We start from the raw sequence: 23,964 nt of genomic DNA on the forward strand, positions 1-23,964 counted from the left end.
CACACACACACACACACACACACACACACACACACACACACACACACACACACAGACACATATACAGACAGACAGACAGACAGACACACACACACACACACACACACAGACACATATACAGACAGACAGACAGACACACACACACACACACACACACACACACACACACACACACACACAGACACATATACAGACAGACAGACAGACACACACACACACACACACACACACACACACAGACACATATACAGACAGACAGACAGACACACACACACACACACACACACACACACACACACAGGCTCTGCCGTGACTGGGCTTCTTCATCTTAGCTGCATCAGAAATGAGCACCCCCCCCACACACCTATCTGAACCCACTACTACCAATGTGCACCTAGTTTTGAAGCTGAGTTTAAAAGGAGCCAGTCATGTTAGCAATGCAACAAGCCCACCAAGAGAGTCTGCCTACACGCTGCTGCTCAATGTGATACCAGTGTAAGTATTCACTCTTTTCAAAAGGCAGTGACTGAGGTGGAGGAAGAGGAATATGACATACTTGTTAGGCTTAAGGGTTTCTGTTGCCGTGCCGACTGAGGGGAGGGGTGTAGAGGTGATGGAGGCGTAGCACTGGGAGGAAGAGGAGGAGCTGGTGAGGAAGGAGTGGAGGATGTGGTGGAGGAAGGGTTACTGCTGGAATCTGGCTGGTACGGAACAGGGATGTGGTCCTATGAGAGACAGGAAAAGAAAGAGAGAGCAAAAGAGAGAGATTGAAAGAGAGAGAGAGAGAGAAGAAAAATAAGAGAGAGAGAAAGAGAGACACAGGAGAGAAATAGAGAGTACCTTTTCAGTCTTCCTTAATCCTCTATCAGATAATGATGGTAAACATTTGCACATATTTTGCTCTTTTTATTTCTCACCATCACAGTTTTATGTTTCATGCACACATTAGGTTAGGTAGGCATAAGGTATTAGATATACAATACAAGAGTAGATATAGAGTACAAGGAACACTGTACTATGACTGTAACTAATTAAAAATGTGCCATGTTGTAGAGCAGACTCTTAAAAGGACTCTTCTCTTGGACATATCTAGTAATAACCCCTTCTGAAGCTGTGGGTTCTATTGACTCAAGTAAATGAAAGACATTAATTATTATGTCTTCTCTGCCTCATCCCCCATATAATGGCCTTGCTGAGATATCATTGAGGTTGGCTTTACTCATTAGACGTCTCTCAGCAGCTTCCACTCCCACGACATACAAATGTGGAGAGCAGATGACGTGAGGATGAGGACACTAGTCACAAACCCTTCTAAAGAACATGGCAAATCAAAAGCTCTTATGCTTGCTTCTGGTGAGATATGCTTAGTTTAGTTTAAAAACTATCCAGCTAGAGTTTTTTTTCCATCAGAGGGACCTACCTTGTTGATTTTGTTGGTTTTTGGGAGCGTTTGGCTGATGTGCAGGTCTGTGTACCTAAGGGGGTTGTTGATGTCACAAGGTACAGACTCGGTCCTGACTAATCGAGCTGTGTGAAAACAAAAACACGGGCGCCCAGGCCCCAAACAAAACATTAGTCATCCCCATTTGTGAGGGGAAAACAGTGTACAAACATTGTGGGGGAAGATTGTCAATGTGAATCAATTAATGTCAAAGAGGTTTTTTTTTAATCTATTAAAAAAAGGTCTGACCAGATTGGAGTGACAAATGTAACAAATATTGTCCCTGCACACTCAGTAAAAGCATTTATAAATCGATCATATTACCTTGAGATGTTCCTTGATGGTCTTTAAAAGCAAAAAATTGAAGCAGGGAGGGTATGACGTGGGAGAGGTACAGGTGAAAAGGAAGAAGAAAAAATGAAAAAAATATCAAAAGTGAATTCAGCTCTACAGGAACTAGTATTAACGGAATGCCTTTTGCTCTGCATAAAGAGTAAGATAAGGGGCCAGTAATCACAGAAATTGTAAGGACTACTTTATTACTTTTGCTCCAACTACTAATGTAAGCTAATCTGGGCTAATCTATGTACAGTATATGTTCCGCTGCAGCTAATAATGCTACCGATTATAATATGGTCATATATTTATTGCTTATTAGCTGGTAGATTTGGCCCTAAAAAGAGTTCAGGTCAAAAGTTCAATCAATAATGTAAATCACTAATCTAGGTCATAATAACACAACAATGCAATACCACAGGAAATAATAATGTTGTCAAAATATGTAATTTCTTGTTGTGCACTGTTATCGCAACACAGAAAACAAGTGCACATCACTATCAAAACAATGTGATGTGTCTGTGTTCCCAAAACTAATCAACAAAGCATAAAGCAACCAATGATTAATCCTTTGTTAATTACTCCTCTGTAACTAGTACAACATTATTACACATATAACACTTACAATAACACATGCAATAAAACACATACAATATAATATATATAATATTTGTCATTGTAACTCTATTTTATTGAAGCCCATACAGGTAACATCAAACATTATAGTATAATTCAGTAACAGTCTATAGCATATTGATTGGTATTCTACATGATGGTCTGGATCCAAGAGAGTTTAAAGGTGCCTACCCAGCATTAGGAGAGAAACATCACTACCTGCCGGTGAAACCCTACCTCCGCGAGGCATGATCAGCAGGTGGCATGGGGAGGCCTCTTTGGTACATTTATTGTGGCACTTCAACCTAATTGCCAAAGTAGGTCAAAGTTAATGTATAAAACACACACAGCACATACATACTGTAGACAAACACATGGACGTGCAAACACACACACACACACACACACACACACACACACACACACACACACACAAACATACATGTACATACACACAAACATACACACCACACTTAAATACTCTCATACTTACACACATTACACACACACACAAATTTGACTATGAAAGTAAATACATTACGGAACATCAGCAGACCCCCCCCCCCCCACACACACACACACTCCTCCTGACATAACTACTTTTCATATCAACCATCACATTCAGCAGTGGTTAAAATTAATACACAGTTAATTTATTCATATAATCTGTTTTTGATGATAGTGGTAATTATACCTAATTTGCAACTTCAGGTGTAATTACTATGACAAATTTTCTAGTCAGAATGTTTAATAGCCTGCAATGAACAAAATAATGGCGCCCAAACAGACTTTTAAAGAAGATTTAAAATGCGGTTCTTTGTCAAAGTTCAAAAGCAACTCCTGGCAGACTACTTATCGAGGTCTGATGGATAATCCTTCAAGTTCTCTTTGAAGCTGTCAATAAGCAAAGGTTTTACTCAGACTTACTTGCAGTTTTTACATTTTAGTCCGAACAACATTCCTTTTCCGCAAACTGTACATGTCTGAGACATCCAATATTTGGTGGAAAATCTGTAGGCACACAAACCACATGAATGCTTAGAAACAGTGATAGACACACATTTCAATCTGTTTACGATAGCACCCACACCGCCCCGAAAGAAAACACACCTAGAGAGAAAGAGTGTGTTTGTGTGAAAGAGAGAGAGAGAGAGAGAAAGAGAGAGAGATAACATACAAGCATGCTCTGACCTTTTGACTGTTTCTGAGTCTGTCAGAGTGACAAGTAGCATCTGCTATAGCAAGCAGCACACTTCCGAAATAACCTTTTAATTCAAAGATCGATGCGTGTGGCCTCTTCTAAATGTAGTATTTTTCCTCTAATCTAAAAAAAAATGCCATAATTCAATTCTGCCTGAATGCCATTCAATTCAACGTGAAAGCTTCATTGTGGCCGAATGCCTATACGCATATTCCCTCATACAATAGCCATAGCGCTAACGCTAAGGCTAAACTCATTAGCTTCGGATGCCTCCCACGGGGCCTTCAGATTCTCACATTCACATACGCAAAACACATCTCACTATCTCTGCCATGGATTAGCAATTAGCATTAGCAAACCAACAGTGCGCCCAGCAATAACCATAATAATAATAATAAAAAAACCAACAATTGACTGCGAGGGTGGCGTAGTGGCAAGACAAAGTCTTTGGAGAGGGCTAGGGGTTGTCTTCGGTTTGCTGCCGCCGCCACCGTGATAAGAGACGATAAGAGGGCCACACTCGTGGGTAATGGAATATGACTAACGCGAGCTGACAGAATCAAAATATTTTCATTAGATCCTCTGAATCGACTAATCCAAATGAAAACACAATTTAATATCGACTTCACCCAGCGGAGGCCAAGTGGCGTGTCTGCGCTCCTCGGAGTTAAACACAGGTCTCGATTTCCATTTCTCTTCAATTTTTTTTCTACTTTCTACACCCCCCCCCCAGATCATAACCAGATATGAGTTTGCACAAAGCTATGACAGTGATAGAGTGCTAATATACAGTCAGAGTGATCATACCCTGTTCTTCAAACTCCTCCAGGTATGAGAAAGATACTCTTTTTTCCACATGAAGTTGCACCTGATGTAATTATACAGGAGACAACATTCCATTTGTATCGAACAAATGAACAACTTTCACAATGCTTACACCCACACATGTTGAACAGTCAGCGCAACAAAAGGTTGTTGCTTTTTGTCTTCAGAGATCAGTGGCACTTAGAATAACAAAGTGTCAAACTATGAACAGACATACAAAAACAGCTGTGTAAGTGCCACTTATTCGAGCTGACATTTTGACATGAGAGATAGCTGTGCTGAACCCACCCACCAACCCCTGTGGCCTGCTTACCTGTGTTTGATAGAGTTTCCGAGGTCTCGGCGAGGAATTTGTGGGGACCATCGAGGCACTAAGAGAGTGTCTGTTGCAAAGAGACAAACAAACAAACACACACACACACACACACACACACACACACACACACAGAGAGACACACACACACACACACACACACACACACACACACACACACACACACACACACACACACACACAGACACACACACCACACACACAAACAAACACAGAGTGACATGTTATTGAGTCTTTTAAAGGGTTTAAATCTGCATATGAGAGCTCTGGCCACAAATGCAGCAATTGGATTGGTCAATACCGTAATCACCAAAACCTAAGAGCCTAAGTATTTCTAAGAGAGAAATACTTTGTGCAATAAATGACATTTTAGAAAATGTATATGTTTTGAAGATGCTCAGTTCATTGCCAAAGCTGCACATGGCATTTCCCAATCAACTATAATTGGATTTCACATTCTACAGAATGCACATCTCCTGAAGGTTAAAGAAAACTTTTGACTTTTGACATTCGTGTAACATGAAATCTAACATTTGTTAAAAAAAAAGTTATGGTTTTAGTCGTCAACTAAGCTAAAATGAATCGCAGCCACATCATGATCCAACTCAAGTGATTTAGACAGTAGAAAAATACAAACGCAGGGAGGAATACAATAATCTGCAAAATGAAATGATCACATTCTTATACATTTATCAAAAATCCATCAATCTACTTTCACTATACTTACACAGACACTCAAACGTAAAAGGGACAATGTAGAATATTGCATTTTAAATTCCATGTAAGACACTAAAATGAAAGGCGAAAAGAAAGCCATTAGTATGTATTGTGTGCATCACACACACACACACACACACACACACACACACACACACACACACACACACACACAGACCACTCTCAACTGAAGCACCTATGAAGCACCAGTATTACATTTCTCAATCACACACAAACACATACACACACACACACACACACACACACACACACACACACACACACACACACACACACACACACACACACACACACACACACACACACACACACAAACTCAATCTCCCAGTGACCTTCATGTGGTCCCTTTAATGGAATGGTTCCACAACATACATTCATAGCATAGATAAACAGAATGAATATAGTGCCAAAAAAACATGGATAATGTACTGTAGATGTAGGACATTTGTAGCTCAGCCCCTCTCTCTCTCCCTCTTTCTCTCTCTCTTTACCTTTCCTCTCTCCCCCCACTATCTCTAATTTAGCCAAGTATTCATCCAACCCCCTATTTCAGTCAAGGGAGGAAGTGCTTCTTCTTGCAAATGGCCTCATTCTGCTCAATATGAGTGCAAGACCTCAGTCATGCAAGAGACGCAGCAGCAACATCACAAGCAAAATCCAGAAGAATAAGGTTTTTCACATATACACACACCAACAGATATACCTAGAAAGGGAGGTGTAGGCACTCAAAAGAATACATGGACAAAAAAGCATATTGCAGTAACATGTATACATACACAGAGAAGCAGTCAAGGTCAAGGTGAAACACAGAGGAACACAACACACTCATTGAAGTGAAGTGAAAGTGAAGTACATGTAAAGCATTCTCACAATGAAATATTATTCAATACTGTAAGGCCTAATTTCCAAATAATTTCCCCAAATCAATTTTGCTGAATTACTGTGCTGAAACACCATATTCTCTGAAATGTCGAGATTAAAGTTGACATGATATTTCAGCTTTATTCTCAAAATGTTGAGTTTAATGTCTACATGTCGACTTTAAAGTCAAGTTCTTCTTCATGTGTGGCCCTAATACTCCGTTGTACGCAGGGCCTCCTGATGGCAATAATCTAAATGTAGAAAGCATGTTATACTGTTTTCCCATACACCTGAATTCACAACGAACAGATGAAAGCCTACATACAAATGGTGTTTTTGCTTTATGTGTTTCAGATTAATTGTTTTGCTAACCTAATAGATGTGTATGTGTGTGTGTGTTGGGGGGGAGGGTTGTGTGTGCATGCATATGTGTGTGTATGTATGTGTGTGTTTGCTTGTTTTCCTTCTACCCATGAAAAACCTCATCAGTCAGTATAATCATTATCGATTAAGGGCCCGTTTGTGCAGAGGTCTGTCCAGCCATCCGTCCAACTAGCACGCAAGCCCACCACCATGCCCCTGTCTCCTCTCTTCTCTCCTGCTTTCCTCCCTCCCTCTCTCCTCTTCTCCTCTCTCTATCCTCCTATCCTCTCTTCTCTCCCTCCATCTCTCCCATCCCAGTCAGCCCTCTCTCCTCTCTTCCCATCTTCCTCCCGTTCTCCTTGTCTCATCACCCCCACTTTCCTTTCTAGTTATGCTTTTTTCTCTCCTCTCCTCTCTTCCTCCCTCCCTCCCTCACTCTATCCTCTTCCCTCTCTTTCTCTCCTCTCCCAGTCCCCCCTTTCTCCCCCAGTGGTCCCCACTCCTTGCCTCCCCACCCCAGGAGGCTCTGTAATGGATGGCTGATGGGAAGGCCTGCAGGATGAGAGGGCGCCAGACATTGGCAGCACCACCGGCAGCAGCAGCAGTAGCAGTACAATTCACTGATGGCCTCCTCTGTCTGCTCTGCTCCTTCCCCCCCCCCCCCACTTAATGAAGTCGCCATCAGAACCTCCTTCCCCTTCCTAATGACCCGCTTCCTTAATCAGACATTCTAACCGACCATTCCAGAAGGGCAGGCAGGACAGAAGGGGATGTGAAGGCAGGGTCACTGGTGTGTGTGTGTGTGTGTGTGTGTGTATGTATGTGTGTGTGAACGTTTGTGAGACTGTGAGAATAAGTGACAGAGATAGAGTTATTATGGGCCCTATTTTGGCGATCTAAAACTCAGTGCATAGCGTATTCTTATCACAACGCAAAGTTATTTATTACACGATGTACCTAGGGGTGTGGCAATTAACGACATAAGGTATGATGTGGCGCGTGATCTAAAAATCGTTATCTTACACCATCTAAAAAGCATTGACTCACAAAGAAAAACCTGGTCTACAGTGAAAGGCGCATATGAAGCACAGTTGAAGATGTAAGCAGCAAGTCCTCTGCAGGATAAATGTCCTTAGGTTTTTTATTCAGTCTTTCGAACATTATTGGGGTAAGTGTTGCTTTTTTCAGGCTATGTTTTTGATGGTAACCCATTGTCAGTCAATAGTGAAAGTAATAACTGTTTTGTCGTTGACTATGACACCTTGGTGAAGTTAGTTTCACTTTGCCTATGAGTTTAAATAATAGATGAGTGCAGATGCGTGTAGGCTCTGCTAGGTTTTAGTAAAGCATAGCTTAGTGGAATACCTGTTCCATACAGTCTCGCATGCAGGCTGATTCCTTCAAATGCGCCACTAACTATCAAAATACCAATGCACTGTTTAAAGTTGCGCTGCCTGCTGTTAAAGGGAATGAAAGATGTCATTTTTATTAGTTTAAAGGATGTTGATTCATGACGGATTAAGAAACATATGACAAACCTTTTTTGCACCAGGAGCCCGTTGATAACAAAACCACCCCAATGTGGACTGGACAAACGCCTACATTTATTTAAGCTATTCGCCAGGACCATGCGTTTTAGATCGGCAAGATAGGGCCCTATGTGTATGTGTGTGTATGTGTGCGTGTGTGTTGCATATGTGTATGTAGTTTTCCGTTGTGTAGTATGTAGTTTCCATATATAACTCTACCTCTATTGTCTATTTAGTGTTAAGTGTTAGTGGCTTTGTGTTAAAGATGGGTTAGCGATACTTGAAAAAGACTGTTGACAGACTGAAAGACTGTTGATCTGAACTCAACAGCCAAACGAATATTCTCCTCCATCCGGTGCTCCAAGGGTTTGTGGGTGCCAACACAAAAGCGTACGCGGACCGTGAAGAGATATTTGCCGAATATGATGAAAAATGCATTGGCTCACAAATGCTTACTATTCCTTTTTTATTTATAATAATATAGCTTCAGAAATAAATAGTAGCCTACTGTTTATCACTTCACTAACTACACACTGGCAGGAGCACCAAAATTCTAATAAAGCCTTTATTACAGTTTACACCAAAGTGTTTCCTTTTTGGTACAACTGTGTATGCGTCTTTCTACATACAGCATTCCAGTACCTATGCTACAAAAATAACTGGTCGCTATGTGACATTTCCATTTCACCTGGCTTAAGAGTGAATCAATATTAACAGCATGGTAATGTAAGTGAAAACAATGGTTTGAAAGGACAGGTTTATTTTAAACTACACTAAGCCTTGTTACTTGCTTGTTTCTATGCCAACCACTCACAGTTTTGAAGGAGCCAGTAGTTTTTTGTTCCTAGGTAGTATTATTCATGAAATCATAATATTATTTATATGGAATACTATTTTGTGTTAACAATATCACGAATGAAAACAATATTCATGAACTAGTCCATTCAAGTTCTATTTGACTTGTTTAGACCTATTGGCCCGATAGATTCCAATACTCTAATAAATGAGTCTTTGTACAACTTTGACATGATATTGAATATAAAATATTGGGTATGTCACTCTTATGTCAACACTGTCAAGTGTAACCAAATAGGTATTGTACCAAATGAAAGTCAATAAAATAAAAATAAAATGAAGTTCAAAGTCAAACACTAAACATAAGTCACCTCAACTCTCATTATTCTTTGTTTTTCCAATTATTTAATATCACGTATCAGAGAGCTGTGTAACACCTGGCTGTCTATCTCCTGAGGAGTTGTAATCGGCCCTTCTCGACTGCTTGGGGCAAATCTGATTCGATTTTCTTTATTTATTTCTATGCAGAGTTTGGAGTCTGCATGTTTTTGCTCAACACCAAAGCCCTGTTGCCATGACAACGTAGTCATCAACAGCAGGGTCAAAACATTTCAATTCACACCGGCACAGCATGAAAAAAAAAGTGTATGCAAACCCCCTCAACTCAACTCTTTTTCAAGTGCCGTTCTGCCTGTCCACTTTTGTCAGAAGGCTCTTATCATATTACAGTACACTATGTCAGCAGTGGACAAGAGAGGACTGATTTTCATGAAATAGGTGTCCTCTTTATGCAAATAAATAAATAACAGAATGAATGAAAACATATACATGCACACACACACACACACACGCACACACACACACACACACACACACACTAACTGATGGCATCAGGCCAGTAGTGGTGAAGCCCTGTGGTGAGGCCCCATGAGAGTCTCAATGTTCTACTGCCCTTCATTCTATTCTTACTGTTCTGTTTTTATTATTTTATTCTTTTTATGTTTTTTTTTTATTCTTATATGTTAAGCGAGTGTTGTACTTTGAGAGCAAAGATTAACTCAAAGTCAAATTCCTTGTTTGTTTATGCAAACCTGGCCAATAAGGCTCATTTTGATTCTGATGTTGCTTTAAGATACCTCACAGGGGAGCGAGGCATCGAGGCTTGTCCAAATAAAATATTTCTATGAAATGCTGCCATTTAAGATACCTTCGTTTTACCTAATTTTTAAGGCAGCGTAGATGTATCCTTCATGCTGCCTTCAATGTCCAAAATTCTATTTAATTGTGAACAGCTGTAGTCGAACATTATGTTAATCTGCTTTCTGGTATCCTGGCAAATGCGTTCTGTGTTGCTATCTTGCTAGGCTGTGCGAAACAAAGTTCATAGCTGGTACCTTAATGTCTGCTACGGCAAGTAATGACCTCCTTACACCAAAGAACTTTGATTTGGGATTTGGGAAAGATTCTTGAAAGATTAGAGTCTTTTACTAATGCCCCCTATTCAAGCTTTACTCAAAATACTACAATCTTTTAAGAATCTTTACCAAATTTTGTCAAAGTTGTTTGGTGTAAGGACGCCATAACTCGTTAGAGAGTTAAAGGCAACGATCTTATCTATCTATCTATCTATCTATCTATCTATCTATCTATCTACCTATCTATCATGCTTTCTCTTTCATTCCCTAACTCTCTCTCTCAGCGCCGCCCTGGTATCAGTGAGTCACCCTCCATGAGCCTCTGAATTAAAAAGCCGCTGACAGCCGACTCGGCCATTCACAGCATTGGCCAGCCGGCCCCTGTGCTCTGCTCCGTCCGCACAGACATGAGCAGCGGCACAGAGGGGGTAAGGGCTCTCTGCTAAGGGTGCCAAACGCAGTCCCCAGTGGAGCTCGGACGTGCAGGAGTGGATGCAGGCATCGCTTTCCATCACAGGAGGGGAGGCTTAGGACGACAAAAGAGTTTAAGCCGTTTCGTCTGGCAGCTGTGGTGCGTGTTTATGTATTTGTGTGTGTGTGTGTGTGTGTGTGTGTGTGTGTGTGTGTGTGCGTGTGTGTGTGTGTGTGTGTGTGTGTGTGTGGGTGTGTGTGTGTGTGTGTGTGTGTGTGTGTGTGGGTGGGTGGGTGCTTGTGTGTGCATGTGCAACAGGTGATCATTCACGTTCTGGATACAAGGCAGGCCTTGGAAAGCAGCCACAGAAATTGAGCAAAAACGTGAAGAAATGATTAGCTCTTATACTGTAAACCTCACCATGAGCCGAGCACAAAAATCTAATGTCCTCCACTCCGATGTCATTTTGGATCTTTATCAAAGTTTATAATGAAATCGGTCTGTGTGCGCAGCACTAGATCTCTTTGTTCCACCTGCAGTGTTTAAGCTCAACGTCAAAGCAAAGCACACACACTCTCACACAAAAACCAGCACCAATACACACATACACTCACTCTTTCTCTCTCTCTCTCTCTCTCTCTCCCACACACACACACACCCACCCACCCACACACACACACACAAGCTGTCTGTTTTATCACATACTTGACACTGACAAGCCAATTACAAAAGCCATAGGTCTAACTCATTTGACGTAAGCTGTTGATCAGAGCCAAAAGGACTTGATCTCCTGGATTCAGACATCAAAAGCACTTTGTTTATGCGTCATTCCCTTTTGTTGTCATTTTGTTTTTGTGTTGGGGTGGGGGGTCCTGTCAAAGCAGTTCTGAGAAAACGTCACCGCCGAGGTCATCAAACCACCCTCCGAACCAGCGGAGTGAGAGCAGACCAATTAACAGGGTCTTAATCTTTCTCTTGCATGCACTCTCTCTATTTCTCCATCTATATTATCTATCTATTGGCCAATTAATCAATTGATCAATTAAGTTATCAATTAATAAATCAACCAATCAAGTTACCTATCTATCTATCAATCTATCTATCTATCTATCTATCTATCTACCAACCTATCTTTTTTCTATCCATCCATCTATTCATCTATGTATCTATCACCCACCAACCCAGTGGAGTGGAGTGGGAGCAGACTGATTAGCATGGCTGACGACACAAATGGCCAGGTCTGCTTTATACCACCATGCCCTTCGACAGCGACCCGGGGGAGCAGGCCGGCAGTGGCCACTAATGCCATTACGGACCCTGCCACAATCCAATGAAAATGATTAGACCTGACCCTGAGCGGCTGCTTTGGCCCGGAAGGGAATGAATTCATCTAAATCACTGTCCTCATCGGGATGCAGAGACGGGCGAGGAGCAAGGAGCGCCGCGCGTGCAGCCGTGTGCGTGCAAAGGATCCGCCGCGTCTCTGCAGGCACTCTGTGATGCTGCTGTTGCTGATGCTCCGGTAATAGCTACGGTTAGCAATAAGCTAGTCTGAACTAGAACATGAAAACCTCTGGCACACACCTGTCCACAGTAAAACGACCTCACACAAAAGCATAGGCAAGAATCCTACACCACAAAACTCCAGGAGCAACTACACAATAAAGCCATAAGAAAAATACTGTATATGCAACACATAACAATAAACCCACTCCACAGAACACCCGAGACACTTAAACCACTGCAGCTGTCTAGTATTAAAAGAGCTGTTGTGAGTACAGTGGTCACTATGCCAACCGTATCTAACGAGAGCAGGTAACCGACACCATAAATCCATCTACAGCAACTCTTCACCAAGAAACCATCTGCAAAAAAAAAATATTCCAAAAAATGATCCCCTAGTGACGAGGCCATTGTGAAGTCATAGGGCAGATGCTACATCAAGACCCAGTAGAGCAAAACCTATTGAGTTGGAATTTCATTAAACATTTGATATGCACCATTTGCAAAACCTTTTAACACAAACAACATCTTGCACAGCTTGTTTGGTAATAATTATTTGATCTATTATCCCTAGTGTCAATGTGGTACTTGTTGCAGTGGTGCTCTTATAAGTAGGAAACATTTTTGAGACAAAAAATGAGAACTATGAGGGTCAATTACATTTCTCTTCACTGACACTTTCAGATGTGCACCCACAATAACACATTCACTTTGTTACCCCTGTTGTGGCACCACGAGAAATGATGATAGCTGCCTTGTGGTTGAGTGATTCTACTGCAATGAAAGAGCCCCTACCATGCATGCATGTGTGTGTGTGTGTGTGTGTGTGTGTGTGTGTGTATGTGTATGATTAAGAGAGCGAGAGAAGGGGGGGGGGGGGGGGGGTGATGGGGAGGCACCCATCTTTAGAAACGCACGCCATGAATTTTCACTGGCAGCAGCTACACAGTGAAGAGGATGAGGAGCTATTATTCAGAAGCCTGGAAGTCATTGGCATGCTTAGCCTCCTCACGCACACAGATGCCACTCAGCATGTAGACACACACCCACACACACACACACACATACACACACACACACACACACACACACACACACACATACACACACACACACACACACACACACACACACACACACACACACACAGACACACACACACACACACACACACATACTGACACACACACACACACACACACACACACACACACACACACAGACACACACACATACAGACACACCCAGAGACAAACACACACACACACACACACACACACACACACACACAAACACAGATGCCACTCATAGTGTCCAGCTTATAGCTCGTGATGACCTAATAATGTAATGCGCGTCCACACCTCCTCCTGCCGCCAGGGGAAATGTATATGCATGCACCAAGGCCCTCGCTCTTTCAGCAAACGCCTCACAGGAAGTAATAGCCAAAGGCAAATAGTGTCAGTGTAATTTAAGAAACAAAGAAGAAAAGAAATGGGCCCTGCTTTAAGCATTCTAATTAAGCTGTTAAGTGTTAATAACATGTAATAATAATGTATACCGGTAATAGATATATATACTGTATCATAGAGTTCTCAACGGGTCGGGTCGGCCCGACAAACCCGACAGGACCCGCAGGTTCGGGCCGGGTTCGGGTCGAAAATATAAGCAAATGACTCGGGTCGGGTCGGACCTCGGGCTTAACCTTTTCTGCTCAGTGAAAAAAAAAACATTTATTAATCATCGCAGCTGTTCACCGTAAAGAAAGTCTGCTGCTGCGTGCAACGTGCATCATGGAGAAGGGCAGGGGCAGACGCTGCGTGCACGCCTTTAGCCTGAAGAAGAAGATGGAGTTGGTGAAAAGTAGGCTAAACTTGCCGCAGGTGAATTCACCGTCGCTACTACAGGAGTGGGGAAATCAGAGGTCTGGAAAGTGTTTGGTGCTGGATTCTGATGAATTCTACAGGTTATTTGCAATGCTCAAAATGCAAGGTGCTGATGAAATATGTGACCCTGCAAGGCGAAACCAGTCGCTTTGGTAAAATGTACAAAATTAAGTTAGGTCAGGGTTTAACAGTCAAAACGTAGCCTATGTTTTACGTCGGGCCGCGGGCCGCGTTCGGGCAGATAATTCATGTTGATGTGTCGGGTTACATCGGGTCCGGGCTTTAAAAGCCACGGGCCGGGTCGGGTCGGGTTGTAATTTTCAGGCCCGTTGAGAACTCTACTGTATCAGAGCCCCTACCATGCATGCATGTGTGTGTGTGTGTGTGTGTGTGTGTGTGTGTGTGTGTATGTGATTAAGAGAGCTTTTTTTTTTATTTTTTTTTATTTTGCAGGCCTGTGGTATTACCAAATGCATTCATTACAAAACAATACGATGCACACCATTTGTCCCTGGAAAAAATCACACAAATACAGTATGTCCATGGAACACTGGAGATGGATGGATGAAAACAAAAGCATAGTTCATGACCTTACTGTTGTGCTTTTCAAAATAAACTTATTTTATTAACTAAAGTAATTCTGTTCATGTAATGGGTATCCTTTCATAATGTGTGTGACAAACATTATAATCAGTAGGCCTGACCATAAGTTGGTGTGCCTTGGTGTTTTGGTTTGATCTTTGTTAGCCCCAAAAAGTTTGAGAACCTCTGCAACAGACTATATTCCAGTAATATAACTCTCCAACTTTCCAGTCGTCCGCCAATTTATCATGCTGCACCGTAAGACCATGCCGGCTCAACAACTTGCACACCAGTTTAGACATGATGTGAGATTTGAGCATAGCCACCCACTTACATTCAGATTCATAGCAAGCTTTGCATGGGAATGACTGGTAAACGTGTCTAACGCCTGTTTTATGTCCGGTCGTTTCATAAATGAGGGCCATTTGGGTTATTGGGCACCTAAAGGTTACCCTTAATAGCCACAAGTCTGTAAACTTGTGTGTATATTATTAGGCCAAACATTCAAGGGTACAGTATGTCACCTTTTGATCAGGGCTATTTGAGTGATATCAGTTATCAATATTGTTTAAAGAGGGCAAACACAATTTTGTGATAATAAACGGCTTCACCTGACCACTATCCCTAAAGAAAAGAAACTTTTTCTGCATGATTAGTCATATTCTCCAAAACTGGCCAATATACTGCCAGGGAATGTAAACCTATGAGAACAACTGTACTTATATAAAATTTCCCTTGGGATGAATAAAGTATCTATCTACTGTATCTATATATCTATCTATCTATTTATCTATCTATTTATCTATCTACTGTATCTATCTTCTTGAATTTCCCCTGGGGATCAATAAAGTATCTATCTATCTATCTATGTGTGTGTGTGTGTGATGATGTGGCATTTGCCTCGGTGGTGCCTCGGACGGTCACTTACTGGCGGAGGGCGTGGAGGCGTCGGAGTGGACAGGTGGCGTGGAGGGCACATAGGATGGGAAGAAGAAGGAGCGCAGCGAGCGCTCGGTGTGGAGAGGCGAGCGCTGGGTGGTGGGCAGGTTCTCACAGCTGCCCACGCTGCTGTGGATCTTCAGGTTCAGCGGCTTGTTCTTCTTCCTCGCCCTGCGGAACAGAACCGGGCAGAGGACAGAGCAGGAAGACGCGTCAACAAGAGAAATGTCTACAAGGCAGATTGAGTTTGGAGGATCTAACTTGATGAGAAGTACCAAAATCTGGTACTAATAGTGTGTGTGTGTGTGTGTGTGTGTGTGTGTGTGTGTGTGTGTGTGTGTGTGTGTGTGTGTGTGTGAGTGTGAGAGAGAGAGAGAGAGAGAGAGAGAGAGAGAGAGATAGTGTGTATGTGTGTGTGTGTGCGAGGATGTGGATGTGTGTGTATGTCCAAACTAAAGTATTAGTATAAAGTGGAACTTGCAGCTACAGCATTAAGACAACAATCTGGTGAAACTAGGTTTACAAGAATCTCCATTAACTTAAATGGTTTATTTCACTCTATCTGCTCCTTTTACAGTTTTAATTTCCACAGTGCTGTTCTGAACTCACTTACTGGGAAGAACTTTTCCATCTGCAGGAATATACCCAATGGGCAAACTGCAGTCTGACTAGCAAGCTCTCCACAGGGACACCACACCAACCATCTCGCACCATGGAGAAATTGAAAGGCCCTTCTATTACAGGTGTGACTCCATCCAATCGACCACCCTGAGCGTGTTCCCTGTACTGAAATACCCTGAGACTGGCATGGGGGGTGGGCATGGGGGGTGGGCATGGGGGGTGGGGGGTCATCTGTGAAACAGCATTTTTGAAGCCCTTCACTTCATAATGGCCCATGCTTAGCACACCTCTCCAGTGGCCAGTTGTGGTCAGTGTAAGCATATGTCAAGAGCCACTAAGAGAGCAGCCACTGTGACCCTGTAAAGGTGACCCATATAACATGCTCAAACCCCCTGCTCTCTCTCTCTCTCTCTCTCTCTCTCCTCTGATTTCACCCTTATGTAGCTCACACTCTCTCTCTCTCTCTCTCTCCTCTGATTTCACTCTTATTTGGCTCACACACTCTCTCTCTCTCTCTCCTCTGATTTCACCCTTATGTAGCTCACACACTCTCTCCCCCTCGTTTATTCATTCTCTTTTCATCACTCTGTCTCCTTAACACCATTAATGAGCTTGTGCTCCTAGTGCAAGTGAGAAAGAAAGAAGGAAAGAGAGAAAGAGGAGAGGGAGAGAAAGAGAGACAGACTCCTCTGCGAGATAGTTCATTTAGATGCCAGTGAATTAGAGCCTTGAGGATGTTTCCTTCAACTGAGTCAGACAATTAGACTCTTAAACTCGCCAGCCACATCATTGCCGCCCAAACCCAAGCGCAATAAAGCCAATCCGGCTCCAGGTTATCAGTTCCTCTCTTTTATTCGGGCTAAAGCCTTTGTCAGCAATTTAGCTAAAACCACATTACGCCACTCTGATCTAATTAAGTTCATTCATCTTCCCGCGTGTGCCGCTGACAATGAGAGGGACCTCCGCAGCAGACGAGCTCGCCGGTATTACTTACTGCGGGAGGAAACAGGGGGGAGGATGATGCTGCAGCTATACTTGGCTACTCTATTAAATGTAATTCTAGAGTGTGTGAGTGATGATGGGCTAGCACTTTAGGAATATGGAGATAAAAAAGGAAACAAGTCTAAACAAACACAAACAAACTCGCTGCAAACTGCCAAACCTCAACCTGCCAAACAAGTGTTTTCAAAATAATCACAATATTCTGTGAAGAGACAAAACAGAACAGCTAGCAGCCCCTTGCAGTAGAGATCTCTAATGTAAAACTCCACCGCATCCAATTTTGCATTACTACGTTTCTATGAATTTTATATTCTCTTACCATTACCATAATCGCATAAACTTCACAACTTGGAAGCTTTCTTGTTATTAATGAGAAATGTCACCAAAGTATAAAAAATACGCCATAAAAAATACGCCATGAGAGACCCTGAAAAGCCTGGTTTTAGTTGGGCCTGCGATGTTGATGGACTAGCAGCAGCCTCAGGCTAGCTACCAGTCGTGATGATCATTGGAATGATCCTCATGGAATGATCTCTGGCCCTGAATCTAAAAAAAAATAAAGAACTGTGTTTGTGTGTGTGTGTGTGTGTCTGCGTGCGTGCGTGTGTGTGTGTGTGTGTGTGTGTGTGTGTGTGTGTGTGTGTGTGTGTGTGTGTGAGTGTGTGTGTGTGAGTGTGTGTGTGTGTGTGTGTGTGTGTGTGTGTGTGTGTGTGTGTGTGTGTGTGTGTGAGTGTGTGTGTGTGTGTGTGTGTGTGTGTGTGTCTGAGAGAGAGAGAGAGAGAGAGATAGTGGTTGTGGTTGTGAGAGTCAAAGAGACCAAAAGAGAAAGAGAGAGAGAGAGAGAAGGACAAGCAGAAATACAGCAGGAGTAAGAAAGAATGACAGACAGAGATAGAGAGATAGAAAAAAGAAAGAAAGAAAGCTACATAGAAGGGGAGAGAAAGGAGGGGGGGAGAGAGAGAGAAAGCATCTTTGGGAAGCTTAGAATAACAACTTGTCAAGGCATCCCCATATCACCATGCACCCCCCTGCTGCCAGTGTCTGGAGCCCCAGCGTCCTCCCTCTGCTCTTGGGCTTGCTAGTGCTGCCTCCCCCCTCCCCCGTGCCAGCATGGAGGCTGCTGTCAGTCTCGTCTGATGTTAAGATTTTAATGCATTCCTCATCCGTGCTGAGAGCTCTGTGTGTGTGTGTGTGTGTATGGCCCGGCCCTTGACAGCGCTGAGACACACACACACACACACACACACACACACACACACACACACACACACACACACACACACATGAACAGACACACAAACACACACACACACACACAGACACACACACACACAAACAGACACACAAACGCACACACAGACCCACACACACAAACACACACACACACACAACCACCCACTAAACCCACACACACACACATGCCCCAGGGGATGAAGGGAACTAGCAAGGGGAGCGGGCAGTAGAACAAGTGAATATGAAATGGAGGGGCAGAGGAAAAGAAACGGATGTTTTAATTCTTCGTTCACAATCGTTCTTTCTACTTCTACTTACCAACAGGTCGCACAATGCTGAGGTCTGCTAGTGGAGTGGGGTGTAGGGGAGAAAACTGAATGAAGATGTGGAGACAGTGTATCTCTTGATTACAGTAACTAAATCAGTATACTGGCAGGCACATGCAGTGAGAACTATGCTACAGTATTTTACCAGCGCTCTGGTACTCTGTCCGTGGCATTGCTAAATATGGCCTGTTTCACTAATGATTGTAGAATGATTTTTATTTCTTTATCTATATAAAAATAGTGTTGTTGTTAATGTAAAAAGATCTACATTACATACTGAAGTAGTTGGACAGGTGTCTCTCTCGGATTTGATACTGTACACTACATCTCACCAGATGATGACTACTACCTTGACCTTACTCCTAACTTTAATATTATGGTACATACAGGCAGCTCTCAAGAGTCCTAAGGCACTGAATCAATTAATTCACATGCTTTGCTTTGGGGATACTTGGTAAATATAACCAATGTCTTCAGTTGTCTTGAAGTGTCATCTTGACGTTTCATTATGATTAATTGTATGTTCATAGAAACCTTGAAAAGAAATAAAGTTTATAAGTCTGGAACTACACTCTCCATCTTAATTAAAACACCCATCTTTTTTTCAGAACTAAGAGAATCTCAACAACCCTGAACCTGATCAATGTTTTGTCCCGAGGAGGATGCCAGGCTGTCTCCTGCTGACTAAAATTACCCAAAAATACCGCTAATAAGTTTTCATACATTCCAAATCAAAAAGAATTTTTAAGTGTTCAGTCTGACAGCAGTTTTTTTTTTTTGCTTTGCTTTTTTCTCTCCTTAAACTCATCACACAGAAGTTAACATTTATTTTTGGCGATGAACCTGGCATCAAAGCCAGACATCTTGCGAGAAGCATGCGGGAGCCAAAACCAATTACAGCACAGGCCTGACTGCAGCCCCACTCCGCTCACGCAGGTGCAGTGATGACGTCGGCCGCTCCGACCAATGGCAGCGTCCCATCATCCTCCAGTGAGAACACAGAGGACACTACAGCCCTGCAGGTGCTCAGGCTCCTATAAAAAGCCAGTCGGCACAGGCCTCGTTACCTAACAAAGAAAAACAGGCTACAGCACTCCATAAAGAAATGACTCCATAAATAGGAGTATGCGGGGTGGTGGGAGCCATTTTTGTTAGGAGATTCACTGGTCAAAAAAGGGGTCAGCCTGATAATGTTTGATGAGGAACAATGTGTGCGGTGCTGCTGTTACAGGCAGACCAGACAAGTCCATAGAGTTCACTTTGACCTTCGGACTTCAACTTAAAGCATACATTTTTCAAATGACCAATGAATTACATCTATATTTATTTTAGATATGTATTGCACAACTATATAAGTTGGCAGCTAGCAAATATCTGATGTGAAACAGCATGTGTGGTGTCCAGATGATTGTGTCCACTGTGACTTTCAATCTTCTGAGTACCTATCTTGTCTATTCACCTTGTTCTTCAATGTAACTTAACTGTGTAATTCTGTGACCATTAGTCTAGGTACAATTTGTTTGTATTTAATGGGCATATATTTAACTCCCTGTTGAGTTCAAATATCAACAATATTTCACCAGGATCAAGGAGACTTCTTTCTCTTGTTTAGGTGATCTAAAAATAGCAGTAAAGGTAGCAAAACAACATTTACCGGATTCAATAATTCAATTTGTTAGTTGACATATCCCGGTAATTTATTAGTGAACGTAAATAAATCTTCAGCACTTAGCATTATATACTAATAATGAACTAACGGGTATGGTGCCTTCATATTAATCCACACATTAGCCAATGCTACTTCATAACTCTAAATTATAACACTGCGGATGGTAGACTATGAGATGAAGAAGCACACACATCTTGACCTGTTGAACACTGTAATCTTCCTAAATTCATCAAAGAGCAGCTGTGATGCTGAGTACGAAGCCCCCTGGGTTTCTGAATACTCTGAGGCACAACAAGCCAGTCGGAATCAAGCGGCTCCTAATTTCAATTACTTTGATTCTACAAGCATCTACTCAAGCATTTTATCTTTTTTTTTTTTTTTTAAACAATTTCCAGCAACGGAAGCACTACTAAAAAAACCTTGTTAGCTCTCCTGAGTGAGTTCTCTCTCTCAGACACACACACACACCACACGCACACGCACACACACATGCACACTTGCACACACACACACACACACACACACGCACACGCACACACACACACACCAATCATTATACCTCTAGCACTGTTCTACGCAAGCAGGAGCAGGAGGTGGCTGGCACCTATTGTGTTGTCTTACCCTGTAGTACAGTATGATGGAAAGATTTAACCTCCTCAGGGTCCCACCCCTGGTGTTGGCGGCTGAGTTCTCTAGCCACACTACTAAACAGCATACGACCACCTCAAAAGCTTTGGAAAGGTCTAGAAGTGAAGTCTTCATGCCGAACTGGTCTAAGTGCCTGGCTTCCTTACCTACTCACAACAGATGCAGGAGACTAGCTGCTTGCTAACTATGCTAGCCTCATTACCTAACAAAGAAAAACAGGCTGTTTCCAATCACAGACCTGTTCATGCTGCCATGAATCAAGAATTTACTATGAAGAAGTATTTTAAATTCCTCAGAATGTGGTTACGTTCATGTCAATTCAATTGCATGGAACACAAAGACTTTACAAAAAAGAACAGAATGCTCCTTAATCTACTTACATACAATAGCTATCCTTTTTATCATTCTGAAATCAATCTTTTCGTGCATTAATGTGTGTTAAATATTCCATAATATTCCCTGATAAATGCATAAGTAAATGCCTAAATAAATAATATTTATTTACAGTAAATGCCCAAAATCTGAAATAATTCTTCTGTGTGATGTAATGGCTGATGTAGTCATTACTTATATTAGGCAGTTATCCTCTACTGTTACAGCTGCCGTTTGTGAAGTCCTTGTGTCACAACTTGCACCCTGTGAAGGGACTCAATCTTTTTCTTCAGCTTAAATCACATGACTCGGTGGAATAGCCTTTATGGGCAATTCCCTCTGATGGCTTCAGGTCCACCTACAGAGAGATCCAGAGCGTACAACACCACTCATTCACAGATGCAGAGGCTTCTAGAGAGTCAAGCATCAAGCGAGTGCGGTGGCCTCTTCAACGCACTCAAACAAGGATTTATTTTTTTCTCGATCAGATATGACACCAACCAACCACCAATCTGATTGTTAAGATCAAGATGTGAGGACAGGCACAAGAGAAGAGGGGTCACACCTTTGAATCATGACTTCAAATGAGCCTCTTAAGTGTGCCAGTATTGACAGTGATTGGCCACAGCTGAAAAAACTGAATTGAGTCACAGCAATACGTTCAAGCTGCTTGGGGTTAACTCGATAAGGCACCTTTATAAGGCAGGATTTATACTCAAATAACAACATTGATATTGGTAACACTGATAATAACTATTCCTCTATCTGACGGATTGTGGAATGAGCTTTCGTGTATATTGCAGGTTGTATTTCACGGGCATGAAATAAACAAACGGGTGTCAGCACATCAGCATAAATCTCCGACTCGAAGGCCCTTTGCACCCAAACACTGAGAGCCACCCTAACCACACCCGTGGCCCCGCACACAAACTCCTATCATCACCCACACTCGTGGGTATCATAAATCAATTATGCACAGGCGGGCCGTGCGGTGGCCTGGACATCAAGATGACGTGTCTTTAACTACTCATATAAATTCATAAGCATGCCTCCCCATCCTGCCGGCCCTTTAAAAGGATGACGGCCCCTGAGCGCTGGGCTAGAAGGAGCACGAGAGACGTGCTGGAGTTTTTCTCGTTTTTTTCCCTGATGCCTTCTGACATCCCTTTAATCTGACTGGCCATTAACGGCCCGATGCCAAAGCCCTGATAAACATGGATGAGCTTCCTCAACAGCTCAGCTGTTCAGGCACATACATACATACGCTCACACACATTCTCTCGTCGCTCTCACTCTCTCAAAATACATGCACACACACACACACAACAAACTTACAAACATATGCTCATACAAATTCTCTCTCTCTCCCTCTGTCTCTCCCTATCACTCTAACTCTCTCTAACACACACACACACACACACACACACACACACACACACGCACACGCACGCACGCACGCACGCACGCACGCACGCACGCACACACACACCTACACACACACACACACACACACACACACACTTAGTCAATCACAAACACATGCCTATAAAAGGCACATCCACAGTGAATACCTAGAAACCATCAAAGATCATCATCACACTTATTAGAGTCATCTTTATAAGTCAGATAAACCCTCACAGGGTCAACCGTGTATTGTTAGAAATTATATCCTGTGAAGAGTTTGAAGTATGCAAATATCTTTCTTTGAGCTGGGTTATTTCCCAGATTCAGATATATGATGACAATTTAAACCGGACGCGTTATTGAGAAATAATGAGAGTGAGACAGTGAGGAATGGAAAGAATGCCAACCAGAGAGATGGAGGAGACATTTTTTAATCAAACCCAAACATTGAGCCAGATAACCCACAATACACACAAATGTCTCCCTTCAGGTGAGCTAAATCAAGCAAGAAAAAACCCTGGAAGGGGAGAAGAAGATGAAAGAAGAAGAAAAAGAAGAAGAAAAAGAAAAAGAAGAAGAAAAAAAAGAAGCGAAAAAAAGAAGAGCCTTGTAAATAACAGCCCTCCTCCCCCTCCTGCCTCCATAGCACAGCCTTGTGATTTATCAGCAAACATGAGATTCGGTGAGAGAGAAGTTCTCTCAAACGCTCACCTGCAGCACCGGCTATGTGTTGATTTTGTGTTTGTAGCAGAGTTGCATTATGATAACAAAGGAGCCGTCATATGAAGGATGGGCAGCGTTCAGAATCAGGCAAAAAGCAGAGTGTGTTGTGCATGAGTTAAAGCCATTGTGGTGTGTGGGAGCATTGAGATGACCCACACCTGTTTGCGCTTAGGATACTGGTCATGGTATTTAGT

General features: G+C 42.5%; 1 protein-coding gene across 1 annotated transcript in view; it reads right to left on the minus strand.

Annotated features, from left to right (window-relative positions):
- The window catches only part of ksr2 (kinase suppressor of ras 2), a 78,661-nt gene that overhangs the window by 22,321 nt on the left and 32,376 nt on the right, over positions 1-23,964 (minus strand). The window contains exons 6-12 of the mRNA XM_076269948.1: positions 15,762-15,943; positions 4,732-4,801; positions 3,320-3,403; positions 2,612-2,697; positions 1,766-1,786; positions 1,421-1,527; positions 557-725 (exon numbers count right to left, since the gene is read on the minus strand). Of these exons, the coding sequence (XP_076126063.1) occupies positions 557-725; positions 1,421-1,527; positions 1,766-1,786; positions 2,612-2,697; positions 3,320-3,403; positions 4,732-4,801; positions 15,762-15,943 (719 nt within the window). The remainder of the gene's footprint in view (positions 1-556; positions 726-1,420; positions 1,528-1,765; positions 1,787-2,611; positions 2,698-3,319; positions 3,404-4,731; positions 4,802-15,761; positions 15,944-23,964) is intronic.

This window comes from Alosa pseudoharengus, unplaced genomic scaffold (genome assembly GCF_046254945.1).
Source record: "Alosa pseudoharengus isolate Yale_2024_CS ecotype anadromous, Long Island Sound unplaced genomic scaffold, YU_APseudo_1.1 YU_APseudo_1.1_scf_6, whole genome shotgun sequence".
Classification (NCBI taxonomy): domain Eukaryota; kingdom Metazoa; phylum Chordata; class Actinopteri; order Clupeiformes; family Clupeidae; genus Alosa; species Alosa pseudoharengus.